General features: G+C 44.6%; 1 protein-coding gene across 1 annotated transcript in view; it reads left to right on the top strand.

The window, feature by feature from the left end:
* The window catches only part of LOC137624324 (uncharacterized), a 381,551-nt gene that overhangs the window by 82,011 nt on the left and 280,210 nt on the right, over positions 1–19,330 (top strand). Inside the window, exon 3 of the mRNA XM_068354998.1 lies at positions 11,717–11,775. Within this exon, the coding sequence (XP_068211099.1) occupies positions 11,717–11,775 (59 nt within the window). The remainder of the gene's footprint in view (positions 1–11,716; positions 11,776–19,330) is intronic.

Raw genomic sequence — 19,330 nt, forward strand, 5'->3', positions numbered from 1 at the left:
GGTTCCTTATGTCAAACAGGTTTGAACCATTAAATTCAGCCTCCCTGAAGGATCTCACCCTCAAGACACTTTTTTTTTTTTTTGGTGTGCTTGGCTTCGGCTAAAAGGGTTAGTGAGATACATGCTTTTTGCAAGAACATCGGCTTCTCCACTAATAAAGCAGTATGCGCTCTTCAACTTGGTTTTTTGGCCAAGAATGGACTTCCGTCTCATCCTTGGCCTAAATCATTTGATATCCCCAGTCTTTCCGAGATTGTGGGGAATGAAGTTGAAAGAGTGCTGTGCCCCGTTAGAGCTCTTAAATTTTATTTATCCAGAGCTAAACTGCTGCGAGGTTGTTCAGAGGCTTTATGGTGCTCCGTTAAAAAGCCCTCTTTGCCCATGTCTAAGAATGCGTGGTCTTATTTTATTAGACTTTTGATTCGGGAGTCACACACTCATTTAAGTGAGAAGGATCGTAATTTACTTAAAGTCAAGGCTCATGAAGTCAGAGCGATAGCAACTTCAGTAGCGTTTAAGCAAAATAGATCCATTAAAAGTATTATGGACGCGACCTTTTGGAGAGGCAAATCGGTATTCGCTTCATATTACTTGAAAGATGTCCAGACTCTTTATGAGGACTGCTACACACTGGGACCATTCGTAGCAGCGAGTGCAGTTGTGGGTGAAGGCTCTACCACTACATTCCCTTAATCCCAATATCCTTTTAATCTACTCTTGAAATTTTTGTTCTTATTTTGGGTTGTACGGGAGACTAAGAAGTCCTTCGCAATCTTTTTGATTTGGCGGGTGGTCAAAATGTTGTTTCTTGAGAGCGCCCAGATTAAGGGTATTGATGAGGTCCTGTTATAGGGGTGTTCGCCCTGGATATAACAGCTCCTGGGAGGCTTTCAGCATCCATAGAGGATAGCTGGGCTTCGTGAGGAAAGCAGACTAATGAGGCAAAGTAATCATCAGAGTCAGCTTCCTTACCAGGTACCTATACTTAAGTTGGTTTTTTATGAAATATTGTCAAAAAACTCTTGAGCATATACGCCTTTATTGTATTAATACTGGTCTCTACCCACCACCATGGGTGTGAATCAGCTATTATATATTCACCGGCTAAGTTTAATATTTAAAAATGATATTTTGATTATAAAATAAATTTTTGAATATACTTACCCGGTGAATATATAAATTAAAGGCCCTCCCTTCCTCCCCGATAGAGACCCAGCGGACTGAGAAGAACTGGAGAAATTGACAAGTATATGCGGTATCTGGCCGATAGTCGGCGCTGGTGGTCACACCCGCAACCTTCACGGCGATCGCTCGCGAGTTTTTGGAATCTGTCGAGCCGTCGGAGACGTCAGCTATTATATATTCACCGGGTAAGTATATTCAAAAATTTATTTTATAATCAAAATATCATTTTTTTCAAAAAATAGGTATGGGAGTAAAATATACTCCTCAGCCACCCCAAGCCGATTAAAGCCTCCGACACGGACAACGAATCCTGCTCTTATATCACTCTTCTTAGGAAGACTTTATTTCTAACAGCTTTGGCCGTTCCAGAATCTCAGAACTAGCAGCTCTCTCATGAAACTCAGAGAACATGGATTTCCTCCCTTCAGGTGAGGTACTTCTTTCACCAGACAGGGTGTTCCTAGCTAAGAACGAGGACCCCCAAAATAGGTGGTCCCCTTGGAAGATTATTCCTTTTCTCCAAGATACTTCTCTATGTCCGGTCACCACTCTCAGGGCCTTTTTAGCCAGGACTGCTACCCGATCGTCTGGCCCCTTGTTTATCAGAGAACAAGGAGGTACCATTTCCATACGTGGCATTAGGCAACAGATCCTATACTTCATTAAACAAGCCAATCCGGGATCATTTCCCCATGCTCATGATATCCGGTCGGTAGCTACCTCCATCAACTATTTCCAGAATACAGTGAACCCTCGCTACTTCGCGGTTCGACCATCGCGGATTCACCACTTCGCGGATTTTTTTCATAACCCATGTCTATACATATATTGCGGATTTTCCGGAAATATCGAAAATACCGCGATGTGACCGATAGTGCGAGATTGGAGAAAGTAAGGAAAATTGAATCATGATTGATTTTCAATATAAATGAAACTTTGAGGAGCAACAAAGATATCATTTGTTAGAGAGATAGAGAGAGGTAAGGAATGGGAGGTAGTGAAAAGTAGCCCACAGAGAGAGAGAGCCTTACCTTATTGCCTTATTTTTTGTTTGGGTTCCCCCAGGTCCCTCAGTGTGAGGCACCTCGTATATCCACCAGAGAGTTGCTAATACATCTTCCGGTATATTTTGCATCTTCCAGTCTTGGATGGTCTGGGATGCATCTTAGGTATTTATCGAGCTTATTTTTAAACGCATCTACGCTCACTCCTGATATGTTTCTTAGATGAGCTGGCAGCACATTAAATAGTCGCTGCATTATCGATGCTGGTGCGTAGTGGATTAATGTCCTGTGCGCCTTTCTCAGTTTACCTGGAATGGTTTTTGGCACTATTAATCTACCTCGGCTTGCTCTTTCTGATACTTTAAGCTCCATGATGTTTTCAACAATTCCTTCTATTTGCTTCCATGCTTGTATTATCATGTAGCGTTCTCTTCTCCTTTCTAGACTGTATAGTTTTAAAAATTGCAGTCTTTCCCAGTAATCAAGGTCCTTAACTTCTTCTATTCTAGCAGTATAGGACCTTTGTACACTCTCTATTTGCGCAATATCCTTTTGGTAGTGTGGGTACCATATCACATTGCAGTACTCGAGTGTACTACGCACATAAGTTTTGTAAAGCATAATCATGTGTTCAGCTTTTCTTGTTTTAAAGTGTCTGAATAACATTCCCATTTTTGCTTTACATTTAGCCAACAGTGTTGCTATTTGGTCGTTGCATAACATATTCCTATTTAAAATTACATCAAGGTCTTTAATTGCTTCCTTGTTTGTGATTGTCTCATTATTAGGTCCTTTGTATGCATACACCATTCCTTCTCTGTTTCCATAATTTATTGATTCGAATTTATCGGAGTTAAATACCATCCTATTTATCTCCGCCCATTCATATATTTTGTTTAGATCTCTTTGTAGTGAGTTCCTATCTTCATCACAAGTAATTTCTCTACTTATTCTTGTGTCATCGGCGAAACTTCTCACTACGGAGTTTTCAACATCACAGTCTATGTCTGAGATCATAATAACAAATAGCAGTGCAGCTAATACCGTACCTTGGGGCACACCAGATATTACCTGGGCTTCATCTGATTTCTCGTCATTTGCAACCACTATCTGTTTTCTGTTTTGCAGGAATTCTTTTACCCATTTTCCTATCTTTCCCACAATATTATGCTTTCTCATTTTTTTCTCCAATATGTTATGGTCTACCTTGTCAAAGGCTTTTGCAAAATCTAGATAGATCACATCTGTGTCTTTTTCATTTATCATATTATTGTATATGTTTTCATAGTGAGCTATCAGTTGGGTCTGTGTACTTTTTCCAGGTACGAAACCGTGTTGACCCATATTGAACAAATTATTTTTGACCAAATGGTTCATTATTTTCTTTTTTATTACCCTCTCATACACTTTCATAATATGTGATGTTAGACTAACAGGTCTATAATTGCTTGCCTCTAGTCTTGATCCACTTTTGAAGATAGGGGTTATATAAGCTAATTTATGTTTAACATATATCTCGCTCATATCTATACTCTGTCTTAGCAGTATTGCAAGTGGCTTCGCGATAGTGTTTGCAGTTTTTTTAACAAAATCGCTGGAACTCCATCTGGTCCGGCTGCCGATCCATTTTTAATTTCGTTTATAGCCGTGACAATATCTGCTTCATTAATATCTATATCCGTTAGATATTCAACATTTTCTTCTCTCATTTCTGTTTCATTCTTCTCATTCGCAATTCTTGGCGTGAACTCACTCTTATATTTTTCTGCTAATATGTTGCATATTTCCTTTTTTTCATTCGTTAGCCGTCCTTCAATTCTTAGAGGGCCTATTTCTATTCTCCTTTTATTCATCTTTTTTGCATAGGAGTAAAGTACTTTGGGGTTTCTTTTTATATTTTGAAGTGTCCTTTCTTCTAAGTCCCTTTTTTCATTTTCTTTCGACTGTATAATCTTTTGTTCTGCATTTTCTATCTTACATTTTATTTCCCTCAGAGAGAGAGAGAGAGAGAGAGAGAGAGAGAGAGAGAGAGAGAGAGAGAGAGAGAGATAGGTAGAGAGAGAGAGAGAGAGATAGAGGGGGGTTTAAATGTAATAAACAAAAAAATTTGATAGGTTATAACACATTGGTGCTTATATAATATCAACTGTATACTGTAGATGGTTTGAATAAGTTAAGAAATGGTATAAATGATACTTTGTTAGTGTATTCGTACACACTCAAGAGCGGCAGCTAGATGACAGCTGATCTAATCACAGCCAAAAGTAAAAAAAAAAGAAGTCAACAATACTCGATTTTTAAAACACACCCGAAATTTAAAAACAAAAGTACACGCTTTCTTAATGTGCAATTAACTATTTAAAGAGTGGCAATTTTCTAGAATAAAATGATATTTCCCAAAAAATAGTGGTTTGCTGATGAAATCGGATGCCCTATTTTTAGCTATGATTGAAATGGATGTAGACTCGGCCTAATTATTTCGTTTCGTATTTAATTGACACTAAGAAAACTAATTTTAGTTTCTTCATCTAAATGTAAGTATTGTATAACACGAGAGAGAGAGAGAGAGAGAGAGAGAGAGAGAGAGAGAGAGAGAGAGAGAGAGAGAGAGAATGAATCAGCTGTTGTAATCAAATGGCGCGTTTTTGTTTCGTGAGAATTTCATCGCCACGACTTTAACAACAACATACTGTACTGAACTTTACAGTATTATACAGACTACTGTAATATGATAAAGTAAAATATTTGTAATCTATTTTATATGAAATGGGGCTATTTTTGTTTTGTTTAAAATTTACATTTACGTATGTAAAACAACTCTCTCTCTCTCTCTCTCTCTCTCTCTCTCTCTCTCTCTCTCTCTCTCTCTCTCTCTCTCTCTCTCTCTCTCTCTCGTAGATTGTTTTCCTGCTTTGCTACGTATGTATGATTTTATATAGATACGGTAAATAATATTTGTAATAACATATTTTATAAAAGCTTTTACTGTAATATCATTATTTATCACTTTCATCATGCGGGTTAAATTCCTTAGTTTGTTTACTGAGCGTACTTTATGACGCCGTCGTTTCAGGCGGCGTCATAAAGAAAAAAATTTCATTTGGAAGTCCTAAGAAAAATTAAGTAAAACATTAGTAATAACCAAATCAACATACTGTACTGAATAATCAATATAATTGATGCAAAAACTAACCTATAAACAGATGTGTAAATGCGTCTGTTTCTTCATTAGGATCAGAGATAAACGTAAACAAAACATTGGTTGCCATTTTTTATCGTGCTTTTTGGCGTGTTTAGGAAACGCATGATATAAAGTCGCCTTTAATATTTGTGCCTGTTTTAGTTTAGGGTACTGTATTACATGCATTAAGTGTTCTGTACATTAAAGGGTAGTTTGTTAACAGTACTACGTACAAGGGAAGATTTTAAAAGTCTGAATATACATGTTAAATAAATAGGTAAATATGGTGTTACTACTTCGCGGATTTTCACCTATCGCGGCCGCGTCTGGAACCTATCTACCGCGATAAACGAGGGTTCACTGTATGGACTTTGATGACCTTAAGAAGTACACGGGTTGGAAATCTCCTATGGTCTTCAAACGCCACTATCTAAAGAACTTACAGGCTCTTAAATACCCAACGGTTGCAGCTGGGAGCCTTATCTCTCCCTATTGATCTTTTGTTCTTCCTTTCATCCATCTCTTCTCTTCTCCCTCCTACCTGCCACTCGCACCACGACGCCGCTTCCTTGGTGGTTCGTTAGCCCTAAGTTTATTACATATTAGGTTAATATGATTGTAACTATTATTGTTTTCCGTTGTTATAAGGTTGGGATATTCTTAGCCATGTCAGTTTTGTTGCATGTTTTCCTCTGATACTCGGAGGCTTCCCTGTTATCATGTTTGTTTAACCTTACTCTCACTATGCCCTGTGGCTAGTTTATGTTTTATGCCTACTTACCTTAATTATATATGATTTTCTTTACATGGTGTTGTTTCTCTCCCCTTATTAAATTAGTAGTTATTGTTGGGCTTGGAAGGCATTCTCTGGTACATTTTCACCGGGCGCCACAGGTCGACCCAGAAAAGTGATTTTGACGAAGGAAAAATCTATTTCTGGGGAGAGACCTGTGGCGCCCGGTGAAACCCTTCCCCTTTATTTTACACGATCCCACCCTTTCCTTTCCAAGCCATCATGGCCAATACAGAAGGGTGTTGTTCAGATGGCGCTCGCGTCGTGGCGTGGGTGGTGTGGCGCTGGGGGTTGGCTAGGGCCTTTGTATCGGCCCATCCCTTTGACGAAGGAATTAACTAAATGTAAGACAACCTGTGAATAGTGGATTTCACGCGCCTTTGCTTTATACACGACACCCAAAAGGTGCTCGCGCGAGGGTTGTAACCTCAGCATTCCATGCTTTCATCTTTCTCTGGTATAATTGGAAGGTTTTATCAGAAAAGATATACAAGAAGGACTCTTTTCACCGGGCGCCACAGGTCTCTCCCCAGAAATAGATTTTTCCTTCGTCAAAATCCCTTAATTATGTACACCATACTGGTATCGTATTTGCCACAGGACCCTTTAGAAGTTCACCTATCCCAAGCCTACTTGTTGACGCTGCAAAATTACCTTTAGACATATACTGAAAAAGTTCTATTGTTTGGTATTGGTTTAGGGTGCAAAGACTTCCTGATTTTTTAGTCTCTCAGACTGCAAACATTGTAAGGCATTGTAGATATTTTGAGTTGCACCCAAAATCTCAAAGTTCTTCCATTTAGAATATAACCAACCCCTTTCATGGAAATTACTGGAGATCACTTTCTGTAAATGTTTTACTGGTATAAAAAGGAACTTAACTGACTTAGAGGCTAGGTCTCTTTTTTTTATGGAACATGTTGAAGAACAAAGGGAATCGACTTTTATATACATTGATAGCTCCAGAGCTGATGCTGGCTTTGGATTTGGAGTATATAGCAGTGTTTTTATTTGTAAAGTGCACTTTCCCTAGTTTGTTCTATACTTTATGCCAAACTTTGTGGCATACTAACTGCTTTTGAAAAAAGATCACTAAAAAAAACAGACAAATTTACCATTTTTAGTGATGCCTTGAAAGGAGGAGGCAGGTTTACTGGCATAGAATGCTGCAGCTGAATTGCTACCTAGGTAGCCCATCCTTTGTAATAATTCTTTTACCAAGTGTTAAAGATTCTTTTATAATAATAGGCAACAGCATTGGAATAGCTTAAATGCAAATAGGATGAGAGAAATAATGAATATTATACCTCCTTGGAGGTATAACATGATGCCCCATAAGTGGGAGACTACTCACTGTCTTTGCATTTGTCACACTCGGTTGACACATGAGTTTTGGATGACTGGCCAACACGAGCCATATTGTGATGACTAATTGGTAACCCTGACAGTGGGGCATTTGTTGAATGAATGCCCCACTTTTGGCAGCTTACAAAACAGATATCTGTTTGAGGCTTGAGATGAGGATAACAAGTTCATCCTTGCCAAGATTCTTGGGCAGGATGCATTCTACTATACTGTACATGCAGCATTATTAGATTTATTTCAGAAGCAGGTCTTCTGAAAGACATTCAACTTTGAAAAGGACATCTTTTTTATGGCTTTTAATTGCATTTCCTTTTCTTTATAACAAATGATTTTGACGTCAATGACCTTTGATGTCAGGATGCCAGAAAACTTAAAATCAATTAATCAATCATCAACACTGGGCTTTGTTAGCAGGACATTTGAGTGTTCTAGAAAGAGCACAGCTTCTGCAACTACTGTTGGCAGTAGGTATGTCATGACCATGCTGATAAGAACAACACTGGCATGAAAAAGCTGTTGGCAAAATTGCTTTAGAAGATCAGGTTTTTCAGCTTGTCTATTTTTCTTATCCATACCATAGTCAAAGAGGGGGCACAACAGGCTGAATGTAGGGGGTCCTCGAGTTGCGACGTTGATCCGCTCTTAAGACGCGGTGTAACCCAAATTTCAGTGTAAGTCGGAACACCATAAATAGATTACTCTATACGTACTGTACAGTACTGTAAAGTATTGTACTAAAATAAAATGTATCAAATGACATAAAAAAACAGTACTAGAAAAAGAGAAAACAATTCCTTACCACATTAATTAAAGTAAATATTAATAAAACAAGAGAACAATTCCTTACCCTAATCCTATGGTTGGCTTGCACACTGGAAGGGATGTTGCAAGCACTAATAATCTTTCCATTTCAATAATTAAACCACTTTACTGCTTGGTTATCACTGTTGATTTCATAGGAGCAGATCCTTTCACATATTCAACAATACGCTCTTTGTCCTTAAGAATAGTAGCCACCGTCGAACGACTAAGGCCAAGCGATCGGCCAATGTTCGTTGGTGTTTCACCGTTTTTAGACCGCTTAATAATATCTATTTCACTTCCATGGTGATGGCCTTTCTTTTCTGAGACGCACTACCATCAGAAGAATCTGCCTTACGCTTAGGAGCCATAACAAAGGGCAAAAAGTAAGAAAAAAACAAGATAGACAAAGAGAGAACAGGCAAACACAACCAAAATGGTGTAGAACTGGAACTGAGAGACGCCGTCTTCCTCGACCGCAACCACCACAAAGCGTATTCATCCGCGGCGCGCTAGAAACTAGTTCGCAATTGTTTACGTTGCTTACGACGCTAACGCCGTAAGACGGAATGGCGCTTAATATTATTTTTTTATATTTTTATGAGGACGCGTTCGTAACCACGAAACAGCATAAGTCGGGACCGTCGTAACCCGAGGACCCCCTGTAGTATGAATGATGGAAGTAGCACTCTTGGTTGTTCCATATGACTGAAAGCTGGTTAAAAGATAATAATTTTCAGCTTGGTCCTCTCACATGTAAACTACTCGTTTAGTGTGTAGCTTCTTACAGAGAGGGAGGAAAAAACATTATAAATGCATCACAATGCATACTGTTTAAGGGGTTAATGTTCCCTTATGAAAATGTAAATAGATATAAGAGGAATAATCTACACAGGTAATGACACCCAAGCTGTTATTTTATAAATTTGATTTTTTATTTTTTTTTATTTTGATGTGAATACATAGTAGTGTTCAGTATATGTATCCTTACAGAAATTATTAACATGTAGTTTTCTTTCCTTACTGAAGACGTATGATGTGACGGCCATTAGTAAGCCATTAGATCAGTCAATTTGCTACTAGTTCTACTTGCCGATGTCTGCACTATTTCTCCCCTAGAAACCCATGAAGGAGTTACAACTACTAAAAATTGTAGTTTGATGACTTTTTCTCAATGGCTTTACCTATGCCTTTAATCATTCTCAGAGGACTTGCCTGATATGTAAACTCAACTGGATTTGTCTTGCTTAGAATAGTCAGAAACACTTTTACCGTGATGTTGTGTTTCCCGAGTTGAGATCAATAGAATACTCCTGGAGAGAGCTTGTATCTTTGATCAAAGGCCAAAATGTGACCCATAGGTAGTCAATCTCTTGCAACTAAAACTGGGCAATAGAATATTCTCTTTCATCAGTGGCCTAATGAGGTCTACAGGAACATACGCCAGTACTGTGAAAGGAGGTAAAGGAATATCTACTAGAGTCACAACAACAGTATGGGTATTCAACAAATGATAGAGGCATTGGTTGTACTGTATATGTAAATGGTTGATGACATCAGAACAACAAAGGGAGTAGGAATAGAAAGAGCCGGGAAGGGGGAAACTGACACAAAAGTTTGTCTCCCATTGTTAGTAGGGGTGAGGGTTTGCCTTTTACATTCCCTCTTTATCTTTTATCCAAATCTGTACCAGACCAATCTTCCAGGTTCCATCTCTGGGCATGCGACAGAGGTGGAACAATCCCGGCTTTTTGTGCTGGAAGTCTTGTACAACTTTCTGTAGTCCTCTCGTGAGCTTTTCACGAATCGTGGCGGGGTCGGAGTATGAACTGCCAAGCTGGTACTTTTCAGACCCTATTCAATTGGAACTTTAGCTCAATACTCAGCCTCGAGAGTAAAAGACTTCATGCTTTAGATGACTCGATGGACTTGTAGCACATGTAGTCCTATAGTCATCCCAAAAGGGCCTTTTTTGTTCTTCAGGTGTTGACACGAGTGTCAAACTTGGACTACTTGGGAATGACTTCTTCGAAGTCTTTCTCGGTCAGATGAAGACTATTCCATGTTCTTATTACAATCTGAGGATCATGATCAAGGGGAACCTGATCTGTTATCCAAGCAAACAATGAAATTCTGTACCGTGGAAGGCTGTTTGACTGAATATTTCTTGACATTCGTATTAATAAATTCAAAGGTTACACACCTCTTACTGATCATGAGCAACTGCGGAACTACTCTAGAGCCTGGTATAGTAGATACCTTTGACATTCTGGAAGTAGGTACTAGTCCCTCCTGGTAGGTCCTTTGAGACACTATGATTGGGTCTTCAAAAATGTGTTTCCCCGACTAGAACACCTTTCAGGAGATCAAGGACTTTCTTACCTGCCTCTGCTAAAGATACTGCTCGGGAGAGTTTGGATCACTAATCTGCGAGCAAACCACCCATGCTCAAAAGCACTTCAGTGAGCTTTGCATATCTTGAGACTTAGGTTCCATGGTAGGATGGTCCTAATCCTCAGGGCAGTGACGCATGCACTTCACACTAACATGAGGGCATCATGTGTTCTTTCCTCAAGACTGTTTTTTTTTGCTTTGGCAAGAAAATAGGAGGAGCTCCTCAGTAATATGTGGATTGAATGGGTGATTTGAGCAGTCTTGCATACCTTTGGAACTGGCTCTTCCATCTCTTTGTTTTTCCCCTCTCAAACAGATGCAACAACCGCAACCGCCAACATCATATCAATGTTATGGAGAAAGTTTTTTGTGTCCTAATCCTGGCTTCCTTTTAAGAAGGTACTGACCAAAATCCTAACAGCTGCTACATCTCTATGTTTAGTTGTTAGAAGGTCATTGGAGTCACCCTCTTTGCTCCTGGAGGGAACCAAGAAGGATGTAGTCCCAGAAAAGAAGTGAACCTTTCACTTTGGTTTTAGGGGACTTTCCCCCACCATTGAGTGAATCTCCATATTTTAAAGAACAAAAGGTTTGCATATTCATAGAAACAAATAAAAAACATTGAAAGGAATTTGTTTTGTTCCTTATCTATACAAACCTGAGTCTTTTGAATAAATTTCTCACCTCAACTCCCCCCCCCCCCCTCTCAGGATGAAGGTCGCTATGCTGTGATAGGTGGGTGGGATTTCCCCTTTGTATCTCTTGTCATTAACCAACTCTATTGTTAACATTCAAGCTCTTCAGAAGACACATTCTTGATTTAAAGACACGTTGGTTTTGTAGTAAGGAAAACTATAAATTGCTTTTAGATTTTTTTATTTTATACTGTGGTAGAATTTTGGTTATTTTTCTATGACTACAATTCAGACTTTTTACGTGTATATACTTTATTTAGAAAGTTTTATAATATCAATAAACTTTATATTTTTGCAGACCTCCCATCAAGGAAAGACTATCACTGATGTTCTCAAAACTAAGGAACCTTGTAATAAGTAAGTATTTCAATATTTGAAGATAATTTTCTCTTGAATTTGGTAAACAAGTTAACCATAGAGGGATAGGCATTGTGCCGTTACATCCTATATATTGCTATTTCAAAAAGTAGGATTAATTGGAAAGATTAATGATTGTGCAATAATGATTTGCCAAAACTTTGTATTGAATAAATTTATTGGATATAGATTATATTATATTATTTTTTTGTACAGTTGCTTATTTATTTCAAATAATAATGAATGCTCCAGAGTTGGTTGGGATCTCAAAGCATGTGTAATTACAATGTTTCTTCTTTTTCTGTTTGTATTTTTCTGTATTTCTTGTTAATATTATTTTTTGTACAAATAGTATTTTTTTATTGTTTTATATATATCTGTTCCGTAACGGAAATACAAACCACACTATTTAATTAGGGTATTACTTTCGGCGTAGCTGAAATAACGAGCCATTAGATTTTTGAGGGTTTACTACCCCCTTGCTAGTTAGCGAGGGGGTAGGGGAGGGGTAGCTAGCTACCCCTCCCCCCCTCACACACTGGTGAGTAGCTCACTTTGCTTTTAGCTCGGGTGATGAACAGACGTGTCTGCTCCCACCCTCGCTTATTGACAGCCTTAATCTTTTTGCTTTTTCTTTCAGTGTGTGTTTGGAAGTTGGCCTTTACCATTATGCGGAAGTGCCCCGGATTACCTGACCGCCCTTGTGGTACTTATATGTCGGCGGTCGAAACAGACCCTCACACCTTATGTCCGTTCTGCAGGGGCCAACGGTGTGATAGAGACAAAGTATGCAGTGAGTGTAGGGAGTGGTCTACTTCCCAGTGGGAGAGGTTTTCCCAGCGCCGGAAGAAGAAGTCCAAAAGGGACCTTTCTCCTTCAAGGGTTTCCTTGAAGAAAGAAAAGTCCAAGGACTCTTCTTCCGTAGCCCGAACCTCCTCCGAAGCTCCCGCTTGAGCGGCCTCTTCCGAGAGACCGTCGAGTGGTAGCGTAGGCTGTTCTTTTGTTGACCGACCTCGGGGTTCGGGAGAGGGAGTTGCCTCCCATAGCGAGGCAGCTCCTCCTCCTCCCTCGGGGGAGGATTTATCATTTAACTCTGTTACTAATGATGATTTGTTGCAGCTTTGGGAATTCCTTGGGGCTTAAGGGCTCGCCCTCCAGGGAAGCCCTGTTTGACTTAATCCAGTTGGGGGCTGCTGTCAAACAGTCGCCGGTGATAGCAGAGGTTGACCCTCTGTCTATCGTCGACGTTGTTGTGGCAGGGGCCTCCGACGAGTTAGGTCAAACCCCTGCCTTGGTTCCCGATGCAGCTGAAGGCTTAGTTCCTCCCTCCGAACATCTTTCGAGGGAGGAGCTAAGTCCTACGGTCTCTCCTGCAGGTGATTCTCCCCCTTGGGGCAGTTCACTGACAGAGACTCCTCTTCGGAGGACTGATGATGGTCTGCCTGCCGCCCCCAGAGGACGTATCCGTCAGAAGGCTCGCCTTCCCCTTCGCCGTAGAGGCCTTCCTTCTCCTCACAAGGGAGTTAGGAGGCGCCTCTTCGGCTCTTCTCTGTCACAGTCCCCCGCAGAGGATCCTCCTCGCTGTGCACCGATCGTTGCAGTTGCATCCTTGGACCTCTCTGCTGATCGTTCTCCTTCGCCTGCCAGACCTTTGGACCTGCCGTCTCCGTTCCTGGCTGCTGACGCGTGTTGGGCGCCCACGCATCTCGTTTTCCAACGGGCACCAGTCCCTTCGGGGCATAAGGGGCTCTCTCACAATGTGAGCAAGTCCCTTAAGCGCCAGGTATCCCCTGCGCTTCAACATTCTCCTGCGCGCAAGTGCTCGCTTGCGGTGAAGCCCTCTCTACGCAGAACTTCATCCTTGGAGACAACGCCCCAGAGACCTCCTGAAGCTAAGACTTCTCACCATCGCTCTCCTGCTCGCCAGAGATCACCTACGCGCCAGCGCTTTCCTGCTCGCCAGCGCTCTCCTGTTCCCCAGCGGTCTTCTCCTTGCCAGCGTGCAACAGCGCGCCCTCATCCTGATGCGCTCCCCGCGCGCCCACGATTTCCTGCTCGCCAGTGCTCTTCTTCACCTGTGCGCCAGCGTTTGCCTGCACGCCATCGTTCGCCTGTGCGCCCACGATCTCCGGATCTGGGTGCAAGAAGGAAGAACCAAGCTTCTTCTCCTTCTCTTCAGCGCTCGCCTACGCGCCATAGGACCTCGCCAGCTCGTCAGCCATCGCCTACGCGCCATCGCGCTCAGACACCAGATCCTGCTGTGCGCCCTCCTGCTCGCCCACGCGCTAGAGGGAACACCCCTGCGCGTGGGCGCTCTTCTAGAGCTAACCGAGATCCTGCTAGCCCACGCGCTCGTGAACTATCTCCCTCACGCGTGCAATCGCTTGCACCCCCGCCTGCGCTTCCTGATTCTTCAGATCACGCTTCTGTGCGCCATCGATCTCCTGAGCGCCCGCGCGCTCCTTCGCCTGCGTGCCACCGCTCGCTCACGCGCCCTCTCGCCATCTCGGAGATCCCCTACGCGCCCACGCGCATCCTCTCCTGTGCGTAGTCGCTCACCTACACGCCCTGCGCGCCATTGCTCGCCTGCGCGCCATCGCTTGCCAACGCGCCATCGCTTTCCTGCGCGCCAACGTTCGGCGGCGAGCCTACGCGCGCCCTCGCCATCATCCCTGCGCTCACGCGCCCGCACGCGCACGCGAATGATCGCCTGAGTGCTATCATAGTAGGATTCTATCGTGCGATCCCCAGCGCGATCGGGAGATACAACGCGAGCTACCGCGTAAGCCACCGCGCGAGCCTACAGGAACGAGAGCAGCCAGGTCATCCTCACGTCCCCCCCCCCGCAAGCGCAGACCAGCGCGCTCGCAGGAGGGAGGGAAATCGCCAGATGGGTCCAGGAACCAACCTTCCTCTTCTTCCCTCTCCTTCCAGGCAGGTCCAGCAGTTGTGTCTACTCTGAAGGATCACCCGATCCCCTTCCCTTCAGAGGGAGTCTCTGACAGCGCTGCTGTCAGTAAGCAGCTATGGTTTGGATCCATCATCAGAGCTGTCGTGCAGGCTGTCAAACCTGCCTTCGCTGAGATGGGGCTCAAAACTATGGCGGCTCCGACCCCACTGAAGAGAAAGAGAGGAGTAGAAACCGTGGTAACTTCATCTAGGGTCAAGCTGGCCCCTCGGACATCCTTGAGGAAGGCTCCCTCTCCACCCCAGACGTTTTCTCACTCTCTCCCGTGGATGAGCATTTTCCGTCCTCAGGGGAGTCTGACGAAGTGAGGCGTTCTCCCATCGCACCAATGGGAGAAACCCCACCTCGCGCTGGAGAATCGTCCCAGGTGGGAGCAGAGAAGAGCCCTCAGACGTTTTTGTTGGAGTCCTGTATTCCTCCTAGGAGGGAATCCAAGGATTCCAAGACTGTCCCCAAGTCATCCTCAAGGATCCGTCCAGAACCTACTAGACCTGCAGAGAACGTCCACGTGTCCCCCCAAAAAGAGCCTTTGGGGACGGGAGACTTCGCTGCCAGTTCACCAGGAGGGGAGCCACAAGAGTCAGAGCATGCCTTCTCACAAGTTCTGACCCTGATGAGGCATCTCAACAGGATTCCTGATCCTGAGACTCCTCCTCGCGAGGGCAAGGACACGGTCCTGGACCGAGTCTTTGGCATCCAGAAACCCGCTAAGGCCAGTGCAGCTTTGCCCTGGTCCCAAGGGGTGAAGAGTGCCAGGGATAAGGTCGAGGGCCAGCTCTCCGAGCTCGCCTCCTCCAGCCTTTCCACGGCTGGCAACAAACTCCTCCCACCTCCTCGCGTCCAACAGAGGAGGTATTTTGAGATCTTGGAGGAGGCTTGTTTAGCTCTTCCCCTGCACCACTCTGTGGAAGAGCTTACCAAGGGAGTCCCTCTTGAGAGACTCTCCAGCTGGCAAGTGACTTTCTTGGCGACTGAGATCATAAGCTAGGAGAAAGTCACGAAGTGTGCCATGCAGAATACTTCGTGGCTTGACATCTGGCTGGGATCTCTTAGCATCTGTTGTGATCCGAAGATTTGTCTAATGAGAGCACCAGGAAGGCCCTGGAGACCTTCCTCCTCTCGGGCACCCGCACTATTGAGTTTCTGGCCCACCAAGTCTCGAACTTGTGGGCCAACTCAATCCTGAAACATCGTGATGCGGTGGCAGAGAGGTTCCACGCGAAGGTCCCAGCCGTCGAGGTCAGCAGGCTCAGACATTCTTCCCTTCTAGGGAAGAACAGGGAAGAACCTGTTCTAGCCTAAAGACTTGAAGCAGGCAGCCGAGAGGTGGAGGAAGTCCAACCAGGACTCCCTCCTTCATAGGGCTCATATATCTAAGCCCTATAAACCTCCGGCACCTCAACAACCTCGCCCATCCAAGACAGCGAAGGCAACGGTGTCGAAGCCCTTTCCTGTCAAAGACAGGAAAGGCAAAAAGTCCTCCTGGGGAGGAAAGAATCCTAGAGGGAGCGGCCGAGGCCGCAAACGGTAGGATTGGCAGTCCCCCTTCATGTCCACCAATGGGGGATGCCTTCAAAGTTGCGCAGACAGGTGGCAGCAACTCGGGGCCGATTCCTGGATGATATCCGTAATCAGTCGGGGATATCGCGTCCCATTCATAACATCTCTACCTCCCCTGACAGCGGATCCAGTGTCGTTGAGCTCCTTTGCCATGGGATCAGCAAGGGGCCAAGCCCTACGGGCAGAGGTTGAGACCATGTTGAAGAAGGGCGCTCTCCAGGAGGTCGTCGACGGCTCCCCAGGCTTCTTCAGTTGACTTTTTCTTGTAAAGAAGGCGTCTGGAGGCTGGAGACCAGTCATCGACCTCTCAGCCCTGAACAGGTTTGTCAAACAAACCCCGTTCAGCATGGAGACGGCGGATACGGTCAGACTTGCGGTGAGACCACTAGACTTCATGTGTACACTGGACCTGAAGGACGCGTACTTCCAGATCCCAATCCATCCGTCTTCAAGGAAGTACTTAAGATTCAGCCTAGACAACAAGATCTACCAGTTCAAGGTGCTGTGTTTCGGTCTCTCCACAGCACCTCAGGTTTTCACCTGGGTGTTCACCCTGATTTCTTCGTGGGCACACAGGATCGGCATCCATCTTCTCCGCTATCTGGACGACTGGCTGATCCTGGCAGACTCGGAGTCGACCCTTCTTCGACACCGAGACAAGCTTTTGAGACTTTGCCAAGATCTGGGGATCATGGTAAATCTCGAGAAGTCTTCTCTGCTTCCAACTCAACGACTGGTATATCTAGGCATGATCTTGGAGACCAATCTCCACATAGCCTTCCCATCAGACGACAGGATAGCAAGGCTGAGGAGGGTTGCAGTTCCTTTCCTCAGACGAGAAGAACTCCCAGCCCAATCGTGGTTACGTCTCCTCAGTCACCTTTCTTCTTTGGCCCGTCTAGTTCCAAATGGTCGCCTCAGGATGAGATCCCTGCAATGGCGACTCAAGTCCCGGTGGAATCAAGGCAACGATTCCCCGGACATCTTGGTCCCAATGGGTCCTGCGGAACGGACGGATCTCCAGGGGTGGTTGACAGAGGAAAACCTATGAAAGGGAGTGGATCTTCTCGTCCTCCCCCTGGATTTGATGCTGTTTTCTGACGCCTCAAACAAAGGGTGGGGCCCCACGTTCTGAACCACAGGACCTCAGGCCTATGGTCAGAATCAGAAAAGTGCCTCCACATAAACCTGCTAGAAATGAAGGCCGTGTATCTGGCACTTCAGCCGTTCCAACAGTACCTGGCGAGTCACTCCGTGGTGGTGATGAGCGACAACACCACGGTAGTGGCATACATCAACAAGCAGGGATGTAACTTTTCACAGCAGCTATCCCATCTTGCAGTAGAGATACTGAGATGGACCGAAGTCCACTCGATCCCACTATCAGCTCGCTTCATTCTAGGCAAGAGGAATGTGCTCGCCGACAGTCTGAGCAGGGCATCTCAGATAGTGAGTACCGAGTGGTCTTTGGATCATCTAGTAGCCAACAAAGTCCTGACTTTGTGGGGTTCCCCGATGGTGGATCTGTTCGCGAAAGCCTTGAATTTCAAGCTCCCGCTGTACTGCTCCTCAGTCCCGGACCCCAGGCACTCTGGCAAGATGCCTTTCAACAACGGTGGGACAACATCCACGTCTACGCCTTTCCCCCGTTCTGTCTGATGAGAAGAGTACTCAACAAGACCAGAATATCGGTCAACCTTTCAATGACCTTAATAGCTCCGCTATGGCATCACGCAGAGTGGTTCCCGGACCTTCTGCAGCTCCTGACGGAACTCCCGGGAGAACTTCCTCCTCGACACGAGCTACTCAGACAACCACATGCCAACATCTTCCACAAAGCCGTAGCATCGCTACGACTTCACGCCTGGAGACTATCCAGCGTCTCCTCACAGAGAGAGGCTTTTCGCAACAAGTTGCGGAAAGGATGTCTCAACACCTGCGTAAGTCATCCGCAGGAGTCTACCAGGCAAAGTGGAGAGTCTTCTGTGGTTGGTGTCGTGGAAGGGGTATCTCTCCACTCGATGCCACTATTCCAGCAATAGCGGAGTTTCTCGTGTATTTGCGGGAAGAAATGCGCCTTTTAGTCTCGGCAGTGAAAGGCTATCGCTCAGCCTTAAGTCTTGCCTTCAGGCTCAAAGGAATGGACATTTCTTCTTCGCTGGAACTTTCTCTACTTATACGAAGTTATGAACTTACCTGCCCCCAGTCGGAAGTGAGACCTCCTCCATGGAACGTGGTTCGAGTCCTCAGGTCTCTTAAGAGACCTCCTTTCGAACCATTACGCCAGGCTTCTGATCGCCACCTAACTTGGAAGACGGTGTTCCTGCTTGCTCTAGCCTCGGCCAAGTGAGTCAGCGAACTTCTTGGTCTCTCGTATGACATCGCCCATTCAAGGGGATGGGGGGAGGTAACGTTCAGATTCGTCCCTGAGTTTGTAGCTAAGACTCAGAATCCAGGAGTTCCGGACCCCCGGTTCTACTCCTTCCAGATTTTGAGTCTCCGTTCTGTAACAAATGACCCCAGACCATCTCCTACTGTGCCCAGTAAGGAGTCTGAGGCTCTATCTTAAGAGAACAGCTGCAATTCGTCCTCGGGTGCAAGCATTGTTCGTGAGCACAGGAAAGACGAAGAGGAGGGTCACTAAGAATACAATCTCAGCTTGGATTCGCAGGGTTATCCATCATTCCCTGAATCCAGACCCTCCTCTGTCACGTCGCCCTAGGACACATGATGATGTCAGAGGCATCGCTACGTCCCTGGCATTTAAGAGAAATTACTCTGTGACGCAAGTTCTACAAGCAGGGGTTTGGAAGCGTCAAACGACCTTCACAGCCCACTACCTGCAAGACGTGACCCACAGGAGGCTCGATACATTCTCTATCGGCCCTGTGGTGGCTGCACAACAGCTGGTTTAAACCTCAGGCTCCTTAATGGACGAGTAACAGAAGGTTGTGGGCATTGTTACCCGGTTTTAGTCTGCATGAATGAAAAGGTATGCCTGGCCCTTATTCTTTTCTTCATTCTCCC

This window comes from Palaemon carinicauda, chromosome 31 (genome assembly GCF_036898095.1).
Source record: "Palaemon carinicauda isolate YSFRI2023 chromosome 31, ASM3689809v2, whole genome shotgun sequence".
Classification (NCBI taxonomy): domain Eukaryota; kingdom Metazoa; phylum Arthropoda; class Malacostraca; order Decapoda; family Palaemonidae; genus Palaemon; species Palaemon carinicauda.